At 42.6% G+C, this 17,853-nt stretch overlaps 1 protein-coding gene across 5 annotated transcripts in view; it reads right to left on the bottom strand.

Moving 5' to 3' along the window:
• The window catches only part of SPATA13 (spermatogenesis associated 13), a 121,322-nt gene that overhangs the window by 15,968 nt on the left and 87,501 nt on the right, over window positions 1-17,853 (bottom strand). For 4 of the 5 annotated variants that reach the window (XM_019530168.1, XM_019530167.1, XM_019530170.1 and 1 more), the window contains 3 exons: window positions 16,924-17,068; window positions 3,842-3,978; window positions 3,038-3,217 (listed from right to left, as the gene is read on the bottom strand). In XM_019530168.1, coding sequence (XP_019385713.1) covers window positions 3,038-3,217; window positions 3,842-3,978; window positions 16,924-17,068 — 462 coding nt within the window. Of the gene's footprint in view, window positions 1-3,037; window positions 3,218-3,841; window positions 3,979-6,997; window positions 7,211-16,923; window positions 17,069-17,853 lie in introns of those variants that run through there. The other variant, XM_019530171.1, reaches the window with a different exon arrangement.

Genomic DNA, 17,853 nt, shown 5'->3' with positions numbered 1-17,853 from the left:
CTACTCTGGGGGGTCGCAGGCAGGGTCTCGTGCCCTCCTGCGCCCTCCCCTGTGCAAACTCCACGCTAACTCGAGCTCCTGTTTACGCAGCCTGTTCGCGCGGCTCCGATCGCGGGGCTCCCTGGGGGGCTGGGCCAAGTAGGGTCCTGGGCGGGTTTCAGCAGGAGCTCTGATTTTCCATGATGAAAAACCCAAAATCAAATGCCAAAATATATAGTTATCTAGAATTTATTCTGTTATAGTGATCGAGGCACTGGTGGCCTTTCATTTTAATCACAGATTTGGGGGTTTTTAATCAGAGCATTTGTGGTGTTTTTATTAGAGACTTTGCAATTTTTTTTATCAGATAAAACCAAGATCCCTGATGATAACAACAGGTCTCCAAAACAGGCCCAAACTTGAAGAAGTATTAGGAATGAGCCCATTTTTTCATTGTTGGTATTTAGAGTCATAACTAGCCAGTACGGGCCCCATGCAGTACTGCCCCCTGGCTTTGCACCTTCCCAGCAGCAAGTCCAGCTCTAGGATAGCAGAACAGCAGCCGTAGTACAGGAACAGCAGCTGGAGGTTCGCTGCTGCTGAAAGTGATAAACCTCCTTTTCTTTTCTTGCCACTAACTCACATGTTGAGTGGCTAAAAACCACCAGTTTTAACTGGCAAAAATAGGAGGTAACAGCTACAACAAACCATTGGCCATGGCTCCTGCATCACATGCTGGTTCTCTGCCCTCCCTGCTGCTAGAGCCAGAACTGAAGCCACTGAAGGGAAAATGGAGCATGTGGAGAAAGGGAGGAAGGAAAGCGGGGATGGAAGGGTGAGGCACACCACCCACCTTCAGCAGTGCTGGGTGCTTGTGCCCCACTCATCCACCGATTGTTATACTACTTGCTACTGGTATTTATAAGGCCCTCCTCACTGTAGCATCCCAGGCACATCATGTGGCGCTGTCTCTATCTTTTGCCACGTGTCCATATTTTCTCACTTACCACATGCCCCCATATAGAACATCAACTTTGTTTTTGGAAGACAGAAGGTAGAAAAAAAAAGAGTATCTCAAAGTTGTGGTCCAGAGCTGGCTTTTTTATGGAGAAGCTGTGGTGCAAGATGGCTGTCAGCTTCTCTCTGGGACAGCAAAGCAAGAGAGATGAAGTTCAGTGTTAGCCCTTTCACAGCCCATCCCAAACTGGCAGCACTTTTTTCACTGCTCATTTGGTTGCTCAGTTGCCAATTTGAGAGTAGTTGTCAAAGGGTTAACACTGGATTCCACCCCTCCTGCTTGCCAATCCAAAGAGAAACTGGCAGCCATCTTTCAGCACAGTGTCTTCATGCTTCTATTCCAGCAAAAAAAAAACCAAACAGCTTCCCCATTTAGGACATGCACCCCAATTTTGGTGGGCTGATTTTTGGGAAGGTGTGTGTAGTGTGTGCACACATATGGGAAAAGAGCCTCTCATAAAGGCCAGCTACTGTTGGTGTTCACTTGTAAGCCAAGATAAATACACTGTGGCTTTTTCCTCATGTTAAATCAGGATGACACTCATATGAAATAAGTGACAGCTGTTTCTTTCCCCTTTTCACAGTGTACCTGTCCCTTTCCTAAGAAACAGAGCACTGTCATTGATATCTGAAATCAAAAGATTCAAAAACACTTTTTTCTTGAAGTCAGATTTAATAATTTGCCTAGAATTTCATCAACTTCAGTATTTGCCTGATGCGCACGTCCCTCCCCTGGCGGCAAATACCAAAATGGTGTGGGCACCCACATTTTACACCTAGTGGCTAGGACGCTTGTCCAGGAAGTAGAAGACCTGGGTTAGAGCCCTCTTCAGCTTGGCAGAACTCAAAACGGTGTCTCCCACTCCTGAGGAGAATGCTGTAAGCACCACCCGACAGAACAGGTTGGTTGGGAACAACCTCCGCTGCTGCGGTTGAAGTGGGACCGTGGAGTAGTTAAGAGTGCAGAAGTCATGGGGTCATAAAGAAAACAAGCAAGAAGGACCCAGTTCTGAAGCCCAGTGTTAGGGTACTTCTTTGATGGAGTAGGGACAGGGAGGGGAGAGAATTGTAGCTCCTACTTCTAGAACTGTTTCTGCATTTTACTTGATGAAGTACTTGGATAAAAAACAACAGCAACATAAATAATTCTGTGAGCAGGAACCAGAATCCAGGACTCTCCCATCCCACATGGTAGGGCAAACACCATCTCCTTCCTCCCACCCTTCTGCTGACATACCTACTTAGACTGTAATCTGCTGCGTGCGGGATGAGTACCTTTGATACAGTGCCTCACCCAGGGAGGCCCCAGTCTAAACTGTGGACTCTGCATCATATTATAAATAATACAATATAGCTATAGCTTTTAATGCTTTCAGGAGTTGTATTGTTATGAGACTCCTGGCTCAACTTCAAATATAGAGTTCAGATTGTGAAGAGAACTCCTACAAAACAGGTCTGGAAGTATTTTCTCAGAACATCTCTACAATATCAAGGGATGGGTAGAGCAGTTCCCCCACATCCTCCCTCAAAACTTCTGTGCTCATTCTGTCTGTACTGCCCACCTGCATAGCACGTTGGTTGACACTTTCACCTCCATGAGACAGCAGAAATAAAAATAATAATCAATTAGTTTTGTCCTCGTGTTCATTTGTGGCATTCTTTTGATTTCAACAGACTTAAGGCAAGGGAAGGTAATTCATGGAAGAGAAGATTACTAATCTTTGAGCCAATATTTTTTTTCTTATTTGACCTTTGCATTGTCATGTATGCCTATAAAAAATGTGAATTACAATTCTGATTTTTAGATGCAAGGAAATGAAGAAATGGGCCCTCCATTTCATTTCTATACTGGTGTGGAGCACTCTTTATGAAATGGGGAAATAAAAATGAGCATTTAATTCCTATTTAACACTGTAAAATAATATTTAACAAAATGAAATGAATCACTATTATGCTGGTATTTTACTAACAACCTGGAGTAATGCTGTGGTGCACTGGGTCCCTCACTAGACTCAAAACAAAACAAAATAGAATTACTGACCCTGACAAAACTAGCTGGAAACCAGGCTTCCTTGTCTTCATTTCTTCCCCACCACCAGTCTTTGTTGGAAGCTTCAAGAACTCTGATGACATCTCCAGCTTTAAAGCCTAGCTCTTGATCATCCATAGTCACATGGTCCCAAAGTGCTTCTGCATAGACCATAGTGCCATCACTTATCAGCTGAAAAAGGGGAAAGAAAAGGGTTTGCAAAGGAGAAGATTTATCAGTGAACAAAGACCAATCGACAAATTGCTAGAAAAATAAACAAGCATAAATCTATAAATGGAGAGAAATAACCCAGATCCAAGACATCTGTGCTCATATAGGTTGCCTGCAGACGTTAAAAAAAAACAACCCGCACTTTACTGGGAGAAGCAGAGTGTTACTTCGACCCGGCTCCAAATATATAGATCTGTATAGCTTCTGTGTAGATCGGGTGCTTCAACAGGGCTTTTTGCCGCTTTTTATCTAATGAATCAGCTTTAGGTAAAAGTGCCAAACCCCCCCACTAAAGCACCCGATCTATACAGACGTTGAAAGAGTCAGGTCCAACTAATGTGCTGCCTCTTCTAGGCATGCACTGGGCTCAGGGTGGGGGTGCACCCAGTTGAAAGTAAACCACTGGTTTATTGTTTTGTTTTTTAATGCCTGCAAGCAGCCATAGCTGTTAGTCTGAAAAATCACACCATGGCAAAATGGTCTAGGCTCTTGACCCCCACAGTTCTGTACTTGTATATAAAAACACACACTCTATCCTCATACAAACTGAGAAGTTAGACATACTGGAATGCATCCGCTTCTAACCTCATTAATTGCTAGCTGTTCCCCTCCAGGCTGCAGGTATCGAGGGCTGGTTTGGCAGAGTTCCTCATAACTGTAATCCTCCTCACTACCATTGTCATCAACTAAGGCAGAAGATTCAGTCCCACCATCTGCAGCAACTAAAACAAAAAAGATGACAGGCTTGAAACAGAAAGTAAATTAGTTCAGTCAAAGCCCTTTCAGAGAAGCTCCTATATAACAACAACTCAATAAAAAAATTAAATGTAAAACCAGAAAGAGGAGAAAACAAAAATAAAGAGTGCCTTTGCCTTTTCTATGAACAACAAAGATTGTTTATCACAATAAGAGCTAGATGAGAAATGTGTTTCCTGTTCTTTAATTATTATTGCAAGAGACCTTTGGATTTTTTTTTTGTGGTGGATGGGGGTGGGAGGCAAGGGCATAGGGTGAAGGAGGAAGCAGGAGGACATGCAGAGAGAGAAAGAAAGAATGATAGCCAACTTGAGCCAACTGTTTCAACAGTGACCTGGGATATATGAAAGAAGCTGATCTAGGGCATGGAGTTCAATGAGGCATCCCATATCCCAGGTGAGAGCCCTATTGTTTGGGCTTTCTGGGGTAGCTCTCTTAAATCTCTCCTGTTGGAATTTGTCTAAATTCATTGGACCAGACTGACACTGAGAGTGGCTTAAAGTTAGTGCAATAACCTGGGATATGAAGACTCAGGTTCAAGGAGCAAGTCTAAATCCACTTCCATGTCTCCTGCAACCTAGACAAGTGTCAACACTACTAGCCAGGGTTATAATGTGGGCCTCTGCTTTTCCACCCTAGACTTCAGGCAAAACCTCACAAAGGTTTTGCCCTAACTAGACCCTTTTCACAGAAAAGGTTTGAGTTGGACAACTACAGACCTTCTGACAAAAATTGTTTTGTCAAAAGTTCTCAGCTGGCTTTAACACAGAATGATTTTCATTTTATTTATACACCCAGACACACTAGGAATAACTCCTCTGAAGCAACCAGAATCAACAAGTTGTAAGGCTGGAGTATAAGAGACTGCATCACTGGTGGCTGGCTGTTTAAGTGGATTTAGCTCAACCTACAAATAGTCAGTCGTCTCTCAAGATTGTTAGGCTTGAAGAGAATTTGGTCCTCAAGAAGACAGGAAATAACTCATCAGCACCAAACTGACTCACGCACATCCCAGTGAGTCTCAGGCAGATGGTTTGCTGAGTCTAACTGGTGGCTAGAAGACCCAGGGTCAGAGGAAAGGAACATGATGGCTATGTTGAATCCGGGTTATTTTGAAAGAATAAACCAAAGTCCCTGAAGTGGAAGGGTCTGAAATCCTGTGGCTGGTGAATAGTCTTTGGTACAGAGGCTGGTAAGTTAGCCCATTGGCTTGCAGCCTGATTCTCATTTACACTAATGCTGCCTAACACATCTCTGGCAATGTAAAAGACACTTCAAATTGGATGCAGGTGGATGTAAATTATAAAGTCTCTTCATGTTGTTAAAGAGCTGTGAAGCCTTTTATCTTCAAAAATCTGTCAAAACAGATTACAGTTTGGAACATCCACCCTTTTCTCCATCATAATGTCACATATATGAACCCAGGATCTGTGCAAGTGAAGGGGGCAGAGACTGAACCAACCAGATAGGGGCAAGGAAGAAGTCAGGTCTATAGTGTGGAGAGGGCTTTGAGAGAGTGCTCGAGAAACAAGTGTTACATTCAGAAAGCTCATGAGTATTTTGAGCTTCTCCTTGGGTCAAATACACTAAGCTATTAAATTCTACCAGGATTATACTTTGTCACATACACAAAACTAATAACATATTTCATTTGATAAACAAGCCACAACCCTTTTTCTAAGTAAGCTGCTAATAGTAAAGTCCTTGCATTGGACTGCAATGCCACTCAGTGAGCACCAGGAGGGACTGTGTCACAGAAAGCATAATCCCACCTCAAGTTCTCAGGCATGCATAAAAGAATGTGCCCGCTGCACTTTGTAGCCTGCTGTGTCCACTGACTGGTGAGACAAGGCGGCAAGTCGAGAGCCCTGTCTCTCACTGAATCTATGTGTACTGCTCCCTGCCCCTACTTGTGTGTGATCACAAGGACTGTGAATGTTCCTTACCTTTGACTGGGGATGCATGAGTGGAAAGGAAATAACTCCTTGCTCCTTATATCTCCACAAGGACCAAGCATCTCTAGCCCTCTAGGTTTTCATGATGCAGTGGTAAAAGCATCTGAGCCCTGTCTATACTAGTGACAGTCACTTTGTGACTAGTGATGCATCTCTATTACTGTTAGCAGTTTTTATTATGCAGACACTATCTTTTCAAGAGCAAGGCTAAAGGATACAGGGATTAGCTAAAACATTTTCTTGGTGATTTTTTTCTTCAGAATGTTGCCCCTAGCTTTGGTGTAATAAAGCATGATAACTGTACCAATCCCCCTACTTTTCAAACTCCTCACTTATATTAATACCATCAGAGCACTAGCCCGAAAGGCTAACTTTCCTGTTTAGAAAGTTAAGATTTATTAGTCACAGGCTTAAAACACAGAGAAACCTTTAAAACAGTAACTCCTATAATGTAAAATTTACTGGAATTGCTTTCTTAAAAACCTGTGAATAAATAATAAATGAAAATCAGCCCTTAGCCTAAGGTATCATAGCAGGTTTTATCCTGAAGCTCATTTTTGCAAGCCACATTGTAATATCACTACTGACTGCTGTTTCTTTATGGCAGAGACAGTAGATGCAAATCCTCCAAACTACTGAACTAAAGATAAAAAATTAACACAAGTTTGGGTCTGGTAATTGTTTGTTATTCCTCCCCAGTCAACAAACTTTCAGTGTCTTGATAAGTAAATCTCAAACAAAAATTAGTCATCTCTTTGCAGCATCCATTCTTCCAGTGTTTACTGACAGAAGTAAACATGCTACAGATACCAATGAGCTATCTCTGAGTAAAAAAAGAGACTGCAGAAACTTAAAAGGCAATGTGGGCCTTATTCTGACACACACTGGCTTTCTACTGGTGTGACTGTTGAACACAGCAGAATCAACGTTATTTACAACAACACAAGTATGAACAGAATCAAGCCTAGTGACTGTAGCAGTTACTAATCTTAAACCAAAAAAGAATAAATAGAATGAATCTTCTACTCACACATACCCATCTGAAGGCTCTCCAGACTCCAAAACCGTGCCATTTCCCCCCTGGCTACCATGATGCCTTCCAAAACAACATACAGAGCAGGGGACTGGCCTTTAAATGGTGAAGCTCAGTCGCAAAAGGTTCCCGGAGAACCATAAAGGCTTTGAGCTACTGAAAATGCAGAAACAGCTTATTCATTGCTTTGAGCTTCAGTATGTGCAGATCAGGCCAGAGCCTACTTAGAAACTGACAGCTCACTCACCCTTCAGTGTAGCTGTGAGTTTAGTGCTTCAGTGACATCATGGGGTACCCTTAGGGAGGAAGTAACAGAAAAGAAACAAAACCTGTATATAAAGTGTTCAATCCTAATGTACTTACAGTCTACAACACTGTAGTTAATAACACTGAAGGAGGAATGTTTCTAAGTGCTTTGAGTGCCAAAGAGTACATTTGCTACTTTTAATTAAAGCAGCTAAATGTGAATTAGAGTTTCAATTTAAATTCAAATTGCTCCACTTCCCAGGAAAAGACTGTTAAATGAAAAGTGGGAGCTGGGATTTCTCCCTGTCATGTACAAAAAATGATTCTGCTTTGCAACACATTGTGCATTTATAATATTTTTCCAGAATGTAAGGTGTTACGTGCCCCAAAGGTGTTTCTGCCTAGCTATTTAAGACTGCTGTTACTTCACAATTAAATTCTGTTACATATGTTAGGTCACAAGTGGATAACACTACATTGTCACCCAAGCGAAGGCATCAGCTAATTTTTCCACACAAGTTCCACAGCCTTGGAGGCAAAAGCAAGACTTGCTTCTGTTGCAGCACATTTAAGCAACCTGCATTTGTATTAGTAATATTTTATAAGCTGGTACAAACACAGAAAATAAAAGTTGTACCCCACCTCCAAATATTTTGAAGTCACAGCACTATTGCTCTGGTCTCAAAAATCCTACACAGAGAAGTTCTCACTATCTATATGGAAATAATGTTGTTTAGCTGTGTCAATCCTTTAACCAGGGACTGATTTCTCCAGTGACATTCTCAGAAAGCCCTTGAGGCGCTTTGCACACAGCAATATCCCAACACCCACTAAAATCACATGGTTTCTTATAGCACTGCTTCAGAAACCGAATGAAAAGGCAAACATTGCATTGCAATATTAATGCTGCCTTTTTTTATGAAGTCCAGGCTCTGCTGCACTTTGAAGGCAACCAGTGGAGATGAAAAACACACCTTTCTCTTCTGAATTACTGAACTGCCCCATTAGCCCCTGCTGGAAAAGATTTACTACATAAGCAGAGTTTCAATAAGCTACAGTATAATCATAAAAAACATATATAGCACATTAACATAAAAATATCATAGCATGTCTTGAAATATAAATCAATAAACAACTAAAAAACAAGGCATCTGCAGAAAACTTCCTGTATTTAAATCATTCAAAGACTCAATTCTAGAATTGGTGGCTAGAGAATTCATATACAGAGTTGGTGAATAAAAGGAATTTGCACTATATGCAAATTATCGTATTCCAATTATTTTTTTCCTTCCAGCTCAGTAGAAGAATCAGACTTTTTACATCTTCTGTTGATGGGAAATTCTGAAAAATGCTTATTCCACAAAAACTAAACAATGTACTGTGCTGACCAGGGAACCCAAAATACCTACTGGAGTTGCTGTTGGCCAGAAAAGATGAGACTAGCAAAATTCTCAAGTGTCTCTGTCTTGACACAAAGCACAAACAGGGGCCTGACCCCTGTCTGACTAATAGAGAATAATGCTGAGAAGCAGTAGTGGGTCAAGGTCTGTGGGGGCAAAATTAAAAGAGTGCCCAATCAGATACACAAAAATCTAAGTGATGTCACCGGCCTGCATGAGGATGTATGAATGAAGGCTCAGGTTGAGTAGAGGCACAATGAGAGAATGTAACTTGGCACTGGCACCTGAGCAGGGCTTATAGAGTTTCTCTCTCTTTTTAAATATACCTGTTTGAAATAAATATCCCTGTTCTATACCATGGGTCAGCAACTTATGGCCTGCAGGCTGGAAATGACCCACAAAGAGGTCTGATTCAGCCCAGAGAGGTCCAATGTAGTAAGGATATATCAGCATCACAGAGCTGCACCATATTGCTCATACCCTTGCAAGTGTTCCCCTCTGCTGTGGAGCTGCAGAGAGTCTCAAAATGCAGCAACTGGCTGCTTGGAACTGGGGAGAGAGGGGACTTCCAGCCTGCAAGGATACTGGGACACAAGCTTTGGCCTGTGATGGCAAAAGATTGCCAACCACTCGTCTAATCTGTCTTTTATTTAATGAAATCCTAATGAAGCTGCCAGATGAAAATCAGGAGCAAAAAATTAATATTCTAGTAAACAGCAATATATCACCATTTTCTATCACATTAACAAATAAAATTAATAAGAATCTGAAAATATTAAAATAAATTATTACATAAACAAAAGCAATTATAATGTACTCTCTGAGGCAGTAAAATGCACACAACATTTGGTGAAAAGGCTGTATTAGTTGTAAATCCATTGTAATGGCCTTATCAACCAATCAAAAAGCACCTTTCTTAGAAAAACACTGAAAAATGGAGCGGATGAGGGGAAAGCCGTTTAAAATAACTGATTTAAATAAGGTTTTCCACTTGGTGATTTGAATCAATCCATCCTGCTGTATATAGCATCCAGGAAGATAGACAAAACGTAAGTGCTGCCCCACTAGTCATTTAAATATAGAAATGAAAATGCTCTCAGCATATTAGGCTATACTCAGGCTCTGAGCTTTAGAACCAGTTTTTTTGTTTTTGTTTTTGTTTTTAAGGGAAGGGATTTCTCACAGCTTCAGGTCTGCCTCCAAAAGGCTCAGGAGATTTGGCTTTACTTCAGCTGTCAGCCTGAAAGTCATAGCAGAGACTTTAAATCATCATAATAAATGTACTATAAACGAGTAAGCAAGAAACCTTAGCTAAAGAAGCTAAGCAAGCTAAAGAAGTATGAGTTGGATGGAAGACTGCCTGGATCACTGGGCTCACAGGGTAGTAGTCAATGGCTCAATGTCTAGCTGGCAGCCAGTATCAAGTGGAGTGCCCTAGGGTTGGTCCTGGTGCCAGTTTTCTTCAATATCCTCATTGCAACCTGGAAGATGAGATGGAGTGTACCCTCAGTAAGTCTGCAGATTACACCAAGCTTGGGGGAATAATAGATATCCTGGAGGGTAGGGCTAGAATTCAGAGAAAACTTGACAAACTGGAGGACTGGACCAAATAAGTCTCAAGAGGTTCAATAAGGACAAGTGCAAAGTCCTGCACTGAGGACAGAACAATCCCACGCACCAATACAGGCTGGGGACCAACTGGCCAAGCAGCAGCTCTGCAAAAAAGGACATGGAGGTTACATTGGACAATAAGCTGAATATAAGCCAACAGCATTCCCTTGTTGCAAAGAAGGCTAATGGCATACTGGGCTGCATTGGTAGGAGTGTTGCCAACAGCTTGAGGGGAGTGATTATTTCATAGATTCGTAGATTGTTAGGGGCTGGAAGGGACCTTGCAGATCACTGGGTCCAGCCCCCCCACTCTAGGCAGGAAGACAACTGAGGTTAGGTGACCAGTGAGGTGTCTGTCTTGTCTCTTCCTGAAAACCTCCAGGGTAGGTGACTACACCACAGCTGGAGGGAGTTTATTCCACAGTCTAAACACCCCAACTGTGAAAAAGTTTTTCTTGGTATTAAGCCTGAAGTAGCCTTCCAGGAGTTTGCATCCATTGGTCCTGCACTTCCCCAGGGGTGCCCTAGTGAACAGCTGTTCACCAAGCTCCTGACGTACTCCTCTGATATAGCGGTAAGCCGCTATCAAGGCCTCTCTCAACCTTCTCTTCCTTAGGCTAAAGAGGCCCAGGTCCCTCAGCCTTTCCTCATATGGTTTGCCTTGCAAGTCCCTGATCATACGGGTGGCTCTTTTCTGGACTCTCTCAAGTTTTTCCACATCCTTATTGAAGTGCAGCACCTAGAACTGGATGCAGTACTCCAACTGTGGTCTCATCAGTGGTGAGTACAGTGGGAGTATCACTTCCTTAGTTTTACATGAGATGCATCGGTTGATGCATGCCAATGTGCTGTTTGCCCAGAATGGGCAGGGCCTCGCACTGACAGCCCATATTCATGTGATAGTCAATCATTACCCCTAGGTCCCTTTTGGCTGTGGTGCAAGTCAAGCTGTCACCATGGAGCCCATATGTATGTTAAGGGTTGTTTGCCCCAGATGGAGCACCGTACATTTGGAAGTGTTAAACTTCATCAGATTCCAGTCCACCCAACTCTTGAGCCTGTCCAGCAGCCTATCTTCTGGCATGACCACACTGCCCCATAACTTGGTGTTGTTCGCAAACTTGGCCAGAGAGCTTTTCACTCCCCCATCCAAATCATTGATAACAATGTTGAAAAGCACTGGTCCAAGCACAGACCCCTGAGGAACAACACTGGCCACTTTGTGCCAGGACGACACAGATCCGTTCCTGAGAACTCTCTGGGTCCTATCCTGTAGCCAGTTTCCCACCCACTGAACTGTCGAGCAGCTGTGCCCATACTCTTCCAGTTTTCCGACAAGGATATTGTGAGATCAAAAGCCTTTTTGAAGTCTAGGTATATAGGTGCCATGTCTCCCATGTCCCATGTGGCAAGAGATCTGGTGGTAGGAGATGAAATTGGTAAGACAAGACCTATCCATGACAAAGCCATGCTGGCTGTCGTTCAGAATCTTACTTTCTGCAAGCATGTCACACACAGATTCTTTAATGAGCTTTTCCAGGATTTTTCCTGGGATGGACATTAGGCTGATTTGGTCTACAGTTGCCCGGGTCCTCCCTCTTCCCTTTCTTGAAGATGGGCACAATGTTGGACCTCTACCAATCCTCAGGGATTTCCCCTGTGTACCATGAATTCTGAAAGAGTTTTGCCGGGGTTCCGCAATAACCTCAGCCAGCTCCTTCAGCACTCTTAGATGAAGTCTATCTGGTCCTGCTGACTTATAAATGTCTAGCTTTTCTAATTGGTATTGCAGCCACTCAGCATCCACAGTGGGGAGGCTGTCAGTCACAGCATTTCCCCCATGAGCCTTATCTCACTTGACTTTCCCCATGGTCCGGTGAAATACCGAAGCAAAGTGGGCATTCAGGAGTTCAGTTTTTTCATGAATGTCGGTTACTAGCTCCCCAAGGTGTTAAGCAGGGGTCCCACACCTCCATTTGCTTTCCTTCAACTGCCTACATATCTAAAAAAGGACTTCTTATCATCCTTGACTCCTGTAGCTAACGTAAACTCTGTTGCCACCTTGGATTTCCTGACCATTTCCCTACAAGTGCTGGCCACTGTTGTATAGTTCTCCTTGAGGAGCATCCCTAGTTTCTACTGTGCATACACCTCTTTTTTCTTTTTTAAGAGAACTGCAATGGTTGGGAGTGAGAGGCACCAGCAGGACTGGGGGGTGAGGGAGGGCAGGGGCTGAGGGTTGGAAGTGAGAGGTACAGGGGACCAGGTGGGTGACTGAGTTGAGTGTGCAGGGTACTGGAAGCACCAGGGGGCTGCGGGTCAGGAGTGAGGGGCACCAACAACAGATGGAGGGCAGGGTACTGCTGCTTGGGAGTGAGGGCCACTGGCAGGGCTGGGGTCTATGGGTCCAGAGTGAGGGGGAGCAGCAGGACTGGGGGGAGTGCGAGTCATCAGTGAGGGGCAATAGAATGGGCAGGAGCAGGGTCACTGTCCCCCTGCACCAACATATTTCCCCCCCATTTCCCCCATGACAGGCGTCTTCTTTTTTGGAACTGGAAATATGGTAACCCTACCTGAGTCTGAAAAGGTTGAGAACCCCCATGCTAAGCTATTACACAGAAACATTTATGAGCAACATTTTCCATTATTCCTGATTGGCCAGGGAAGTATGCCAGATCCCAGGAGAAAGTGACCAAGACCCAGTTATTCATACCTTCATCTCTTCTCAGCTGCACTATAGGAAAGCAATATGCGATGGGCCCTATACATGAAAGCTCAACTAGTACAGAACACTGCTGCATGTTTCCTCATCAACAAAAGCTACCACAAGCAAATCAAAGCAGTTTAGTCCAGACTGCCTTCACAAAGAAATCTCAGTCAAATTCACTGTCTCTGTTCTTTTCTTCAAGATGCTCCAAGGCCCAGACCCAGGACATATAAAAGACTTTCTGAAGTTCTGGGATGCCCACAGCTTCACTCCTCTGGTATAACAGAACTTCCTACAACAAAGGTCAAGCACTTGGGAGACAAAGCTGTCTCAGGGGATAGTCTGAGATCATAGAATGAACTCCTTGAAGAGGTAAGGATCCTCACAAACTTCACTACCTTCCACTTGAAATGTTTCTTGCCCTTCTTTGACCTCATCTTCTCTCACATAAGCAAATGTTTTTTCCTTCTTTTCTAATATAAACCTTGCCATATAACAAATCCACTCAATCCCCCAAGGAAATACAAAACCCTACTAAAACAAAATATACCACTGCACTCACCTCTCCCTCCCCCCAACTCTCACAGGGAGAGGATGAAAGAACAAGCAACACAAGATGGATGGTAGTTTCTTTGCCTTGCACTCTACTGAAAGACTCAGGGTATTTATACATGTGCTCCTGAAGTGTGTGTGTGTGTGTTTGTGTGTCTGTGGGGGGTGCTTTAAATTAAAGCAGCTCTCAGAGCCATGATCATTAAAGTGCCCAGAGTGTCTTGTGCATCAGTCTCCCTGTGCTTAAAAGTGGCAACAGGGGTGCTTTAACTAGCTTTAGTTAAAGCGCGCCCCCCCCGCCCCCACCACCATTTTTCACTGCAGGGATACTGATACATGAGATGCTGGAGCCCACTGGAGCGTGGTAATTACCATGCTCTAGCAGACTCAGTTAATGGAGTCTGCTCTAACATGCTATAATTACAATGTGTTGGAGCAGCCTTGCTTCCTGTGTGTAGGTGCCCTCAGATAGTATGGTGATGTACCCTACATAAAGACCTATACAAAACAGCAGTAGTGTAAGGTGGGGTCAGTGATCAGGGCAGAAGCTTGGACACCCACTTAAGAGGGGACCCTAGACAATATCTGCCATGACTGCTAGTCCTGATGCCAGGGTTATTACACCTCTGCAGAACGGAACAGAGACTGACTTCAGTGTCCAGGGACTTCAAACAGACTTAACCATAACTCCAAAGTCAAAGTTGTTCAGTACTGTTGAGAAGTTCTGTATACTGAATCTAAATTCCCCTAAACAATCTCCTGCCACCCCTGTCAAGAGCATCAAATCCGCTTCTGCCATGTGCAAACAAGAGTACTAAAAAGACAGCTTGTCAGTGGGAGGACACTGTATCTATGGTTTTATATTAGGCAATGCACGATGAAACTTTCCTGTAACTAAGAAAGCATTGATACAGAGTTCTTATCTTATTATTTTCTTCCCACTCTGCTTCAGGGCTTTGATTTAAGGAGCTTTTATTCACAATTGTTTTGGCTATTATAACTAGCTTGCTACAGTGACAGAGGCATAAATCAGTATTACTTTGATTTCACTTTTTCACAAATTGCAGAAATTCTTGCTTTCATAATCTGTAACTGCAATACTGATGTTTAAAAACCTCAAAATCATTCTAAAGTTGAAGTAAGGTGAAAGAAACTAACATAAGGTAGCTGTTTTGGTTAACTAATGTCATATTTATGCTATTCCCAAAGATGAAATGGAATGCATAACTTAAAAAAAAAAAACACTTTATGATACTTAGGGATTTGATTTTCCATCTGACCTCATAATGGATTCATATTAAATTCTGCCAGTAGTTCTCCTGGAATCAATAGTTCTGCTCATTCAGTGAGATACTTCTTAATCTTAGTAAGGGTGGCAGAATCACATCTGTAATCTAGGTTAGTATCTTAAATCATCAGTGTACTGAAGTGAAAGCTAAAACCCACTTCCACATCCTTTTTTATTTTTAAGTGTTTTTAGATTATTCTATCCTTAAAAAAAGTCTCCAAAGTTTTAACAAATTAGCACAAGATTAAGAGAGAGAGACAGATAATCTCAATAATGAAGTCAGTAATTCATAGCCTGTGATTCAAGGAGCACAAGTGTTGATCTAAGGAAGACTGGCTCCTATAACACATCAGCAACTGTTTTCTGAGGATTTCAGAATAACGTGTTTAAATACCATCAGATCTAAGATATCACATTTGTGTTTGACTTGGAACTCTATGAATCTACACCAAATATACTCAAAAATTGTTTTATTAATATGCTAAATTTTCAACTTGACATGCTTTTCCTCCTCAGTCCCTCTTCAAGTCTACTTACTCCATGTGTACAGTTTGTGGCAGGTACACTTTTCATTACTGAAGTGAAGGGGTCTGAAGTGAAGAATGCACTTTAGCTTCTTATACCCCTGATAATGAAACATGAGTAACTGCTCAGAAGATGCTCTCAAGTACGTGAAAGAAGACAGATGGCATCGACCAATCTTTTTCTAACATCTCCTGCCAAACAATGATTCATGAGTAGGAGCTAATGTTGGATATTCCTTGCTATTAACTCAAGATAAGCTGGCAAAGAAATACTAACAGTAAGTAGATGGGAGAAAAAGCATAGGGGCCAAATGAAAGGGACAGATAAAACAGACTGCTTGAAAAAATGCATTTAACAGTTATTTCTAAGGACTTGTACTTCATGTAAACATAAACCTGGACCAATATAATGGACTATATTTATTTTTGGTAGAAACAAGTGTAAATCTCATACAAATCTCCAGAATAAGTTCTTCAGTGACACTCCCCTTGTCTACGTGGCAAGTTAAACAGACTCCCTGAATGTGTGAATTGTAATGGGAGCACATTAAACCTGTGTGGACACTCATTCAGAATTAAAGTGGCCTTAGTTCAGGGTGTCAAGCTTATCCTGCGCCCTGGGCCAGATCTGGAACATAGCTCTCCCAGGCCAGATTTGTGGTCAGTGGCAGCCATAGGTCTGGCAATGGTCTGGCAACCCCCATGGGCAGCAGTGGGGGTCCAGGAACCACAGGGGAAGCAAGGGCTGTATCTGTGCATCCCTCACTCCCCTCCCCTGCCACCAATGACCATGTTCATCAGGTCTCAGGGCCCTGAATTCCATGGCAGGCTGAATGTCCTAGTCCACTGCCAAGTAGCCCAAAGACCTGGAAGAAATGGTTCTGCAGGCCATATCTGGCCTGCTGGCCACACATTTGACACCCATGCTTTCGTTCAAGTATAAATTAATGCACTTTAGATATGATTAGACCAGGGTTCAGCATGTTTTTCAGCAGAGTACCAAAAAACCCCACAAGCTCAACTTGTAAGATGTTGGTGTGCCAAAGGTGGATAGCTGGGGAGCTGCGAGGGCCTGATCCTTGGTGTGACAGCACAGCCTTGACCCCTTCCCAGCCATCCACCCTAAGCATGCCACTAACAACGAGCCAAGCCAGAGCTCAACAGCCCATGGTGCAGCTGCTTGCAGCCTCCCTGCTGCCTGCTGTGAGCAGCCAGAACTCTGTGGTCAGAGGCAGGGGCATACTCAGAGCCTGGGCTGGCTGCGATGTGCTGAGCAAATTAGCTTCACATGCCACACTCTGGAACATGTGCCAGGGTTGCTGACCCCTGGATTACATAAACCCAAAGATGTTAGTGTGAACTGTATCTGTATGGTGGTTAGAATAGGACTACAAATGATACAACAGGGTAACATGTATCAGTTAAGCATGCAGTGGATCTGCAAAACAAATGTGTTGAGGTAGCAGGAAAGTACCTAACAAAAAGATGCAAAGTAGAACAATTTTATCAGAATTACTTGAACTATTTGCTTCTATATTTTACACCACAATCTAAGGCACTGATTAAGCTGGCTGGAAAAGATCTACAAAACTTACCATTAAATGTTCTCATCTGCTGCCTTCGTCCAACTCGATCCAGGCCAATAGGGGTGCTTTGTGAAAAGGTGAAGGGCCGGAACCTGGCTGAAACAGCTTTATATGGGGGAACCTGGTGTGCTGGTACAGGTGGCCGTGTTACTGGCTACAGAGAGAAAAGCAAATCTATTATTATTACTAAAATTATCAGTAAGCCAAACCTAGGTAGAAATTATAAAATAAGATTTACTTACGCTCTCAAGCTAATGCTAGAGGAAATAAGAACCCCTTGTTCAAGCAACTGTTACAGTGACTGAACAGCACATTCCATACAAAGTGTCATAGTTAATATATAATAGCGCTAAGGTTCTCTGCAATGTTAAACATGCTATAATGTTCAGCTATAGTTACTGATGATGCTCTATATTCCTCTGCTTTATAGTCTTCATCTCACAATAGTCCATATATAAACAACCTGGTAGCTAATTTATTTCAGAATTGCTTACTGCAGTATCAACCAACTGTAAATTTGCAACAGAATAGAAACACTGAAGTGAAAGGTCTGAAATTACACCACTGGGAGGGATGGTAATTTCCCAGGATCTTTTTCCCCCAAATAAGTTCATTTTACTTAGCAACAGTACATTTATTTTATAAAGTAAGTCAAACAAACCTTAACCCTGTTTTTTTCCTTAAACTCCATAAAATGGAGCAATACCATTTATGGCCCACTAAAAATTGAGTCCCATATTTAATTCCATTTCTTTTACTTAAAGCACTCAATATTTTTAATGCATTATTATTATATGTATGAGCATTACATGGTCTTTTGCAAATTTGCTCTGATTTATCACTGTTTACAAACTTGTTCTCTCTTAAACAGGCTTAAGAGACTTCACTAAGCATTCATTCCAAATTGAACTGTAAATCCCTATCACATGCATTTTAGAG

This window comes from Crocodylus porosus, unplaced genomic scaffold, assembly GCF_001723895.1.
Source record: "Crocodylus porosus isolate Cpor-Errol unplaced genomic scaffold, CroPor_comp1, whole genome shotgun sequence".
NCBI classification, from domain to species: domain Eukaryota; kingdom Metazoa; phylum Chordata; order Crocodylia; family Crocodylidae; genus Crocodylus; species Crocodylus porosus.
This window is presented reverse-complemented; position numbering and strand designations above follow the sequence as displayed.